The 10,594-nt window shown below is 44.5% G+C and overlaps 1 protein-coding gene across 7 annotated transcripts; it reads right to left on the bottom strand.

The window, feature by feature from the left end:
- Positions 1 to 267: 267 nt before the first annotated feature.
- Positions 268 to 9,358, bottom strand: LOC1273260 (uncharacterized). Of its 7 annotated transcripts, none has more exons than XM_061646180.1 (7): positions 8,655 to 9,357; positions 6,213 to 6,304; positions 2,620 to 2,838; positions 1,939 to 2,152; positions 1,455 to 1,776; positions 720 to 844; positions 268 to 587 (listed from the first exon to the last, which is right to left on the bottom strand). In XM_061646180.1, the coding sequence occupies exons 3-7, from the start codon at positions 2,635 to 2,637 to the stop codon at positions 409 to 411; spliced, it is 858 nt and encodes a 285-aa protein (XP_061502164.1). In that variant the 5' UTR covers positions 2,638 to 2,838; positions 6,213 to 6,304; positions 8,655 to 9,357; the 3' UTR covers positions 268 to 408. The 7 variants fall into 7 exon arrangements, with proteins under 7 accessions (XP_061502164.1, XP_061502163.1, XP_061502167.1 ...); XM_061646179.1 differs by having other exon boundaries at positions 8,659 to 9,357; XM_061646183.1 differs by having other exon boundaries at positions 6,213 to 6,299; positions 8,659 to 9,357.
- Positions 9,359 to 10,594: the final 1,236 nt, after the last annotated feature.

The raw sequence follows: 10,594 nt of genomic DNA, 5'->3' as shown, positions 1-10,594 counted from the left end.
ATGGAAGTTTCGAGATGATGAGGATTGTTTTCCCTCCCCATGTATGATGATCTTGTGATGAAAAACATTTTCTGTGTTTGTGATACGCAATAGCCGGTATGTAGAACGATCTCTTACAGGTGGTATTAACAAATATCGAAGTATTGATGAAGAAAACCCTCGACAATATGCCATAAAAAAGCAAAATCTAGCATAACAAGATAGCTTGCGAGCAATATTTTCCAATGAAAATGTGTTTTAAACAGTATTGAATCAAAACGTAGGATATTTAAAGGTTATATTTAGACTATTGATTTATTCAATGAATAACATATATTGTACAATATGTCAGTCTTAAGTTGTGTAAAGTCTTTTAGTAGGTATTAGCTCCAAAAGGCTTTAATCTCTTGCTTCAAATAAATCTGCTCATTACGTTGCTGATCCGATGCACAACACGTTAACAAAGAGTGTGTAGCAAATAATTCCAACCCAACCGACCGCTTCCGAAACTGTAGAGTGTACCACACCAAAATGGGCAGTGAAGACCGACCAGTCCGGACGCCTCTTTGCGATGGCCAAAATTATGCTGCACAGCGGCTGGAGTTCACCTGTGATTGTGCGAGAAAAACGGCCGACCAAACGGAAGCGGCCCAAGATTCGAAGACAATAAAATTTTCATTATCGCACTGCCCTGAGCCCGGAGCGCTCGGAGAGTAGGTAATCCTATTACGCATACGTACCGTTCAGGACCTGAACCTGGGCCGCCTGGCTCTGCTTGCCGGCGACGGTGCAGTTGTAGACGCCATTGTGGACACGATTTGCCTGCAGAATCGATATCCGGCTGATGAGCCACTGCTTGGTGCCACTGTGAATCGGAGGAATGGAACGGAAAGCATATTCGGGTGAGAGTTTGTCGAAAGAACACGTCCACCACGGTCGAATAATAGCGCAGCGAATGCGTGATGGGTACGGGCGCACTGGATCGTACAGGGAGTCCCGCCAACGCTTTGATGGTGACCTCGTCATACTACGCTCGGAACGTGGACGGTGGACAAATTTTCATTTGATGCTGTTATCGACGATAAATTGTACGCATTTGAAAGGAACGGAACTGAGCGTGGCTGTACATTGCTCGCTGGAGTTATTGGAAATGCGGTTGAAATGGTGCATTTTGGAGTTGGAAAAGGGCTACAGATTGGGACATTTATAAATAGTTGCAATTTGTAAGAGTGATCAATGGATGTTGATAATCGTTTGCTTTGAATGGAGCTGATCATTGAACGAAACACAAGAAAGAGGTTCTGATTTAAATACAGCATCAAACAAACCATCGATGGCGCTCATGTATAATATGTACCAGCGGAACATTAGCGGAACATCTATTGACGCTGATTCTAATGACGATCGATAACTTGCGCCAACATGCCAGAAATGTGTCAGCCTATTAACACATTCACACCGTCTCACAAACTCACCTAAAACTCATCTTGACATCCTTCGGCAGCTTGGCGCCATCCTTGGTCCAGCTAATCAACCCTCTTTCCGTCGAGTCGGACAGTTTGTTATCGTCTTTAGTGGCTTTGGAGCCTGTTTTCGCCGTCTCGTCCAACGTGTTTGCCGGTGCACCGACGGGGGAAGTCTTCGAGCGTTGTTGTTGGCCAGCCGACTTGGGGCTGGGTGGAAGGGTAGCCAGATAGGACGTCGACACTTGGCACGATATCTCGATGGTGCTGCCTAGTTTATAGTACCGATCGGAGAACTCGTACCCCATCTCGTCCACTATTCTTACAGCGGGCTCTGTAGCAAGCAACAGAAAACGTAAAATTAAGTAAAGATTCATTGTAGAAACTCTGAAGTGTTGCATATTTGATGTCATTTTATCAGACAACTTATTATCTCCCAAAAGTCATTTGATGAGAAAACAGACCCATGATTGGTGTAATTTACCCTACCACTTACCCAAGACGGTCAGATTCGTTGCGAACACCCGTGGCGGATGCGTCGACACCTGGCACATGTACAGGCCGGCGTCGTCGGATTTGATCGGGTTGATATGTAGCCTCCAATTGTTGGGATATTGAAATTTGACCTTTATCCTCGGGTCCCCGCTGTACGTATTATTGCCAACGGTGAGCAACGATACCTTATCGGTGGTTCGTCGGATCCACATCACCTGCACACCGTCAGAGTCCGACCGATACATGCCGCAAACCGGGGGGGGGGGGGGCGAAAAAGAAACGGACGGGAGATAAAATACACACAAATACACACACCGTCAGCAGCGATCGAGGACGATTGAGAAGGGTAAACGTGCGGATAAGATTAATTTTGGCCAGTGTAGGGGTCGGCTCGAAGGGATTCTTTTCTGGGTGGATGTGATTCATTCACATAAATCCCATCATCGGATCCCAAACGTGTGCCGAGGAGCGCCAGCGTCTTGTGTCAGGTGGTGGGGAATAGAATATTGCCACGATTTCATATGGCGGGCTGTTGGCACGTCTTGTGAGTTATCAGTTGGTTGCCGGTTTTTTGTTTTGCTTTTTTCTTTCACTGTGGTTCCCCGACAACAAACGACAACGGTGGTAAATGAATAATGTGTGGTTGTGGAGGGATTGCACAGGAGCTGACGATGATGCTTACCGTTTTATCTTTAAGCATGCCTACCCTACAGTTGAGGATAGCCTCCGTTGATAAATGATATCGAACCTGCAAGGCCGCCCCGGAAGTCACGTTGACCCGTTCCTCGAGAAAAGGACCCCAGTGACGCTCATGATGATGCTTAAGGCATCGAATCGACAATTTGACATCAGGTAATGTAGGTATTAGTACTGCAAACGTAATGCAAAAAGAGTGACATCTCTGGGAAAGGAAAGGAAATGTTAATGAAAACATACATTACAGTAAGCTTTGTAGATCCTTTTTTGATGCTATCGTACATAATTTATATGATGAGTGTAAACTTTCTTCTATTTCAGTATTGGCTATTATCACTTTCAACAAAAAGTCCTTGTTTTTGTTGTTAGGCTTTTATTCTACCCGTTTTAGATTCTACCCGTTTTAGATTGTAATCTTTGCTAATTGAGTGTCAAACACCCGAATAGTAACGCCTGAAGGTATGCACAGGACTTGTATGGATAACTAGGATAATCTTCTTAATCTTTACTCAATTATGTTCTTGGTGGGGTTTACTTTATATACCTACTTAATGTTTCAAACGTACTGCTACCTAGAAGGTGTGATCGTGTTCGGATGTAGTTGATATTCCTGGAAATGACTTGGCTTTGATTTTGATGTCGTGTTCATGTCACGTTCTGATTCTAACCGCCTACAGAACTTCCGCAAAGGAACTTCCCAGGGAGGTGTGAAAGTATTTAACACAAAGTGACGAAGAGCCTGTGCAGCAGTAGAAGTTTTTTAACAAAAGAAAGCAGACTTACAATTTCGGAAAACAAGTCACATTTATAGACGCTCCTACATTCTTCGTTTATTTTAGGAGTTTGCTTTACAGTATCACCAAGCAAAGCAAAATAAGTGTTTTTCTCCGTCTAATTAATTTTCTATTGACATGTCTCTCCACTCTTTTCTTCAAATCTCTTTTGTGTCAGACTTGAGAGTAAAAGAACAAAAAAAAACCAAACCATACCCTCAAAGTCATGGAACGATTCCTTTCGCTCGTACGCTTTGTGTTGCCGAAAGGGACAAAGAACCCCATTGATGGGGGTTTATTTGCTAAACCAGTACCTTAATGCTCATAAAAATGGTAGTTGACCGTACAAAATGAATTCACGTGCCGCATGCACGATCCCGGAGATTAACTTTTATCACGGGCACCACCAGCCGGGGCTTCAGAGACGCTTTGTATTGATGGCCGGCTTCGTGGAAGGATACATTGTTTGAAGAGCGGCGCATTATTGAAGCTAGCACGGGTTACATTCTCGGCCAGCTATATTTAATCTCGAATGGCCGAAAATAGTAAAAGTGTGTTTTTGAGGCAAACAAAAAAACATGATCCTCGGTAAAGATGAAACGATTGAAGATTGCTTTGAAAAATGTAAACATTTTTGCTACAGACCACGTGTGGGCGTGTTACAATACTAAACCGAACCACACGACATGCTTTATCACACAACACACACACACACACACACACACACACACACACACCTACAGTCATTTACTCTTTACCGTCACGCATTCGGAAGGTTCGCCTAAGCGGGCAAGATAACGATCCTCGCATCGTTCAAAAAACTTTGTAAATGGCTTAGGTGGGATTTGAGGGTACGTTTGGGGACCCCAAAGTTTACCCCACTCGCATCGCCCCCCGGTGGCTTGTAGGCTTCCGAAAAGCAGCTCTCAAGGTACGATGAAAAGCTACGATTAGCTTCCCCTTCCGAGCGCAACACAGCGCCCGGGCCCGGGGTTTATGCATATGCGGGGGAAGGAAGTGTGCGTCAGCTGGAAGGTTGCTGGAGGGCGGTACAAGCTTTTCTAAACTCAACCTACCATTGAAACCCAATTAGTTTACTCGATGAACATGTCAGATAAGCCCGGTTGGTGCGACCTTCCGATGCTTGTTACTCGCACTAAATTGAAACGATGCACAGGCGCCCAGATTTGATCTACCGCATCGTGTACGTTGACATGCCAGGCACGGCTGTTGTTCGGCCCGTGAAGGAGCGAACAGGGTATGGTTTTTGGTTTCACGAAGTGATGCGTGTAGGATGCGTTAGTAGTTAGAGGGTAAAGATGCTACACGCCACGCCAGCACAGGGCGAAGGAAGCAAGCTGAAGGAAACGAACAAATTAAACTTAGTTTTGCTACAACTCGATAACTGGGCTTGAGTTACATCTACACTCGATGAGCGTTTTGTGTTGCGAGCAAAATGGTACTGTCGGAAGTTTTCCACAGCTTAACATGGTGGAGCTTGCGGCAATGTTGGTGAGCCAGTATGCTCTGCTAGTATTATGTCAAAACGGGAATCAGTTTTACATTTAAGTATGCTTAATTAGTACATTTCTCTGGAAAGCCATGGATAACATCGCCTAAATGTTTGCAATGTTACTTATCAATATCGTAAAGTATATAATCTCCATGCTTTATTATATCGATTTCAACGGAACAGTCTATCGTCATACTTAGAACAATGCAAACACAGTGACATGGACAGATCTTTTTACGAGCTTGTTTATAAACCTTTTTCTGTACAGTTCTCGGAATTCTGCCATACAAACCGCACATCATCGGAATGGGTCACATTGCTTCGGTCAAACTTTTCCAATCTATTTTGATGAGAACTACTTCCGACCTAATGGAAGCAAGTCTTGTCAACGTTCTGTCCTCCCAAAGCAAGAAAGCATAATCCATTTCGGTTTGTTGCCTTAACCAATAATACCCAATGATGATCGGGCTTCTTCAGATTCATATTGAATCGATCGACAATAAATACTACGAAAGCGAGACAAAAGGTCAAACTGGACCGGAAATGAGTTCGTTTGTGTGCTTACTCATACATAGTAGTACGCTTCCCTACTCGAGCGGAAATATTTTCTAGAATCTTTCGGGGCAAGTCGTAGATAATACGCAGGAAGCAATTTTAAGCCTTGTTGAAAATTTCTTCATTTCCTGGGTGATCCCCTCGCGCCTCGACTTATTATACTACCGGTTACTACTGTCGGGTAGGCTCGACAGCTGGTTGAAGGTTTTGAAAGTCAGCAAAACTTTGCATGCGAACACTCAACACTGCTGCTGGCCGTTCTGCGTATAGCCCACGTTAACGCGTGGTGAAAGGAAAAACTTTTCTGCCCACTTGAGCCTGCTCGAGCTTACTGCGGTGATACGGTCAATCGAGTCAATGTATTCCACTCGCAATATTCGTTTTATCTGTTACACCTTGTTTTGTGTAGCATACCCCCAATGCCGAAAGAAAATGGGCATCAAGGGACTCTGTCTGGCCATCGTTCGAGCAATTGAACGTTAATTTGGGTGGAAATTTTGTGCAATAAAAGCGACTTTTGTTTTCGACTTTGTTGCGCCGATTGGCTGAGCGAAACTGTACAAACTCATTGACACGACCCTGCGGGTGAGAAAGTTTGCTAATGCCGTTGGGTAAATTTTAATGCAGACAATAGGTATCTGAAGTGATGCCGGCAATGTAATGTCTTGTTCTGTATTGCTTTGTGCCACTATGCAAAGAAATAAAAACATATTATGATACCGTTTGTTGGGTACTTACCTAACCAGCCCTGCCTGACTGCCAGCGATATCAACAGAACGTCCAACTGTCGTTGCCACATGCTGGGTACGTCACCTCAACTTCAGCCTGTGCTGTAAAGGAATAAAAGAACAAACAACTTACTCATATGACTAATGCAGCTGAAATGGGTTTTCCTGTACCGTACTGCACTGGCAAACACCTTTGTTTTGAAAAGGAATAAAAAGTTTTCCGTGAGGTGATTTTTCTCGTAAGTTTTAACCCCCCACCGGGGGATACGTTCGTTCACGTTCGCGCTTAACCGATGAGCTGCTCGCTAACTTTTGCTAACTCACCAGCGGAAAGAAAACATTTCTTTTGGCATCCCTGTTTGCTGCCGCGCTTTTCATTCTGCCGCGACTACATTGTTCAAAAACATTGGCGCTGTAGTTTACAAGTTTTAGCCGCTGGATGGTGTCATTTATTTTAACCGGCGCTTTTTTTTTGTTTTTGGTTTCTCCGTTTTTGTGTTGCTTCACTTCCAAGCTTTGCAAAGTCGATCTTTCGCGCTCAGGTTGGGTGAAGTTTTTTGTTATGCCGGCGGAAGCTGTGGGAGGCTCTAAATTTAGGTCATCTTGTCGTTGTTTTATTGGCGAGCATTAGTGTTACTTATGCCGCAAGAAATGGTACACATTAAAATGATAAAATAGCTACACTCGTCCCGTAACGACAGGAAAAGAGTTCCCGGGACCGGGAAAGAAGTGACGATAGAAAACGGAAAACTTGTAACAGAGTTTCACAACCGACCGTACATTCTTCACAGTATCATACAACAGTGCAAGGTTTGCAAAATGGTATGCAGTGAATGTTTGTAAAACTTAGCAACACCCAAACTACAGCACTTGTTTCCTTCTGTTCGAGCGTCTCTGCATTTTCCTTTCGATACCCCGCTGATTGGCACAAAAGGGCATCCATAAATAAATCGCCACCATAAATTCTCGTTATCCACAATGCCGTGAATTTTTCGTCTACAGTGCGCGCCAGTGGGTCTGTTGTTCCGTTCCGTGGCGCTGGTTCGATTATTCGTCCCGGAGAATTCTGGGGACACGTTATCGAGACACCGCCGTGCGAGTGGAGCGCGAAAGTTGTAGTTGAAGAAAAGCGGCAAGCAAATATAGTGAAATATTTAATGTGCGCAAGCGGCAGGACTGGTAGCAAATACACATCCCGTACAGGAAAGCTTTGGAGCTGTTGGTGGCCGTCAGTGACCGGTATGGGATAAATGCGGGGAAATCACTGCAACCACGCGTCGGATGTTGATAATGATAAATGATCAACACCAGCAGGAGGTACCGAGCCGGTTATGTATGTCCTTGGCTTAGCGGTCGTCTTGTTTACTCGTTCGCAAACGACCGTGTACCGTGTGTTTTGTGGGGGAACATTATTCGAACAACGCATGTGAACGGAGTAACGAGCAATTCTTTCGTGAGGCGTGTAGTGCCTAGCACATTGTAACTTGATAAAAACAATTCAATTTCAGTTAAAAGACTGTTAAAACCGCTGTAAAGATCATATCGAACTACCGAACGCCTGAAGTTATGCAAATCGCATTACAATAGCTCATTATTTAAACGCTTTGATTCGGTGTAATGGTACGGTACTGTCTTCAGGATGATTGAAAGGAATAACCAATTGTACGATACCGCTATAACTGCTTGTTACGTTGCATAACGCGCTCAAAGCGCAACGATCCACCTAAACTCGGTGTGTATAAATGGGCGCGTGTGTGTGTGTCTATGTGTTACCAACACCTGGCAAAGAAAACATCCCTTAAACCGGGCAGTGAAGCAAAGTTTACCCCATTGCGGGAAGCAAACAGTTTATGTTTCGGTAAAGCAAACATTCATCCGGTCAAACACCATGCGCAACGTGTTCGTTATGCTCTGGTTAAGGTGGATGAAATTTCCCGGAAACCTACCCGGGGAAAGAATCTGGCACACGCGGGCAATCAGGTTTATAGATTTACGGTGTGCTTAAAGGTGTGTAAATAACAAATATGAAGTGAAGTGTTGAAACCAAGCTCAATCGTTTGAGGATGGAAAGAAAGAAATGGAGCGGGAGCAAGAGAGAGCATGAGAATAAGTGAGACACTGAAAGAATAGAGTGAGTGAAACAGAGATAGAGAGAGAGAGAGAGAGAGAAAGAGAGAGAGAGAGCGAGAGACATAAAACGAACGAGAAGAACAAGATAGTAAATCGAATTTGATGTGGATTACATGCTATTTGTCGAGCAAAATCGAATTTTACAGAAATGCTAGGACGAAAATTGAATTCCTACCAGCAGTTTGTTGTGTTGGCTTTGTGGTAGATGGTTTAGGTGCAGCAGTAAACTGAGTTTAAGCATAGTTCAATAAAAACATAAAAATAAAAGAGTTTAATGTATTGAATGAAGTATGATTAAATTCTAAAATTTTACACAACATACCTACCATACCATGTATAAGGATGATCCGTTATGGTGTTGAGTGAAACCCACAACAACACCTGGCGACGTTCCGCAAGCTTATCCATGCTGTTCCGCTCCTTTGCAACATGCTCACAAAGGGCTGATAGGGTCGCTGAAGTACAAGGCATCCCTGCCATACAGCGGCCACAAAATTTTTTAATGGTTCCCTGTGGAGCGTCGGGCACGGGCTCCCTGTCTGTTCATTTGCATGAGGTGTGAAAGTTCTATTCCACACGACTACCAAGCGACTGAGGCTACGATTTGATGACGCCGTTTCAGGTGTATGTGTAGTGGGGCCTAAATCATGCTCTCCCAAAAGGTCAAGAGGGCTTTTACACGTCGCCTTCTACACGTACTGCACGATGGGTTCACGCACGAAGAACCACAACTGAATGTTCGGAGGAGAATCCCATGGCACAGAGGAGTCTCTATCATTGTAATGATAAGCGTACAGAATCCATAGCATGAGCTGTTTCACTAAACACAAACACCAATTCATCCTCAAGTGTACCGATCCTATTCGAACGCTCACTGGTCACGGAAGTGCCAAATAAAAACACCACCGTAACGACTCACATCATACACTGCCCCGTGTCGCGAACGTTGACCCACTGTACAGACGTAACGCAGGAACGGCCACTCTCCGTAACGTTTCAATCGGAACTGACCTTCCAGCCTCACGGTGTACTGTGGCCATGCCGTTCCAAACTCCAAACAATCGTACTCACGCAGATGACTTCTCCAGCATCCGGAGGAGCTCCCGAGCCAAACAGTCACTCACAGGGAGTGTGTCCTCGTGGAGTCTGCGCGTCTCTTAGTGCATGTGCTCCGGAGTCTAGAAAGCATCCGATGAATGTCTGATGCTTCTCCTGCATGAACCATCCAACCCATCCCAAGGGCGAGCGTCATCGCTTTCTTCAGACGCATTTTTGTGGGAAGCGGAGTAACTGAGGACATCGTTGGGTGGTGGTCTTCCTTTGGTCGTTACCTCATCTCTATCCCTTCGTCATTACAGCCACTGTCATTTATGCACTGGTTGTCTTCGCAATGGTGGACCTTCCCATGGGTAGGTCTTAGTTGCGAGCGGTAAGTCTTGCTGATTCCTTTTCTGTTGTCCTTGAATTGCATTTGTGATTGAAGGATTGTTTGGAGTGACTTGAGTGTTGAGGAATTGCGTGAGACTTTTCAGCGACGTTTGAATGGATGGCCGCTTTACAGGTTGTTTTCGTAGATCTTGAAGAGCATCCGTTGAACAAAACGGCACATTCAATATGTCATTCAATGGGAGCGTCAAAAATGCCACGAATGACTAGGTCGAGGAAGAAGATGTTGGTGAGGTCGTCTTGCGGTAAAAGGTCAAAGGAATCGAGATGGAATGTGTTCTTCCTTCCATCCTCGTGAATCATCGTTAGACAAACGCTAGTAGAGAGATATTTTTTTGCTGATATCATCATGTGAAGGCACTGCTTGTTTTAAGGAATGCGGGGAATATCTTAACGCTAGAGAACTTGAGACAGCTCGCAGCAGTCGTACACATACAATCAAGTTCTTCCCGTTTAATGTAGTGGATAGACATTGAATGAAGCAATGCGTTGTTCCAATTATATATCTACCGTCGACTGTTTATTTTACATCTTCCTGGAACATCTCTAATACCTCCCAGAACGCACCACGTGCTACAATGTTTACCTCAGCAAACACCCATGTAGCCTTCGAATTCAACATCGAATTGGCGTTAGTGTCCGTGAAAGGCATCTTGATCGTCTCGTGCGTGTGTGTGGTAGAATTGAATTAAAGGTATGATACATTCCCCGCAGTAAGTTTGAATATTTATGTCACTCACTCCGTCATCTTCATGTTTCTGGGGGGTCGATCGTCAGTCGAGCAGTGGGAGGCCATGGTGAAAGTGTGCAAGAATC

This window comes from Anopheles gambiae, chromosome 2 (genome assembly GCF_943734735.2).
Source record: "Anopheles gambiae chromosome 2, idAnoGambNW_F1_1, whole genome shotgun sequence".
Classification (NCBI taxonomy): domain Eukaryota; kingdom Metazoa; phylum Arthropoda; class Insecta; order Diptera; family Culicidae; genus Anopheles; species Anopheles gambiae.
Note: the sequence above shows the minus strand (reverse complement) of the source record. Positions and strands in the feature narration are given on the sequence as shown.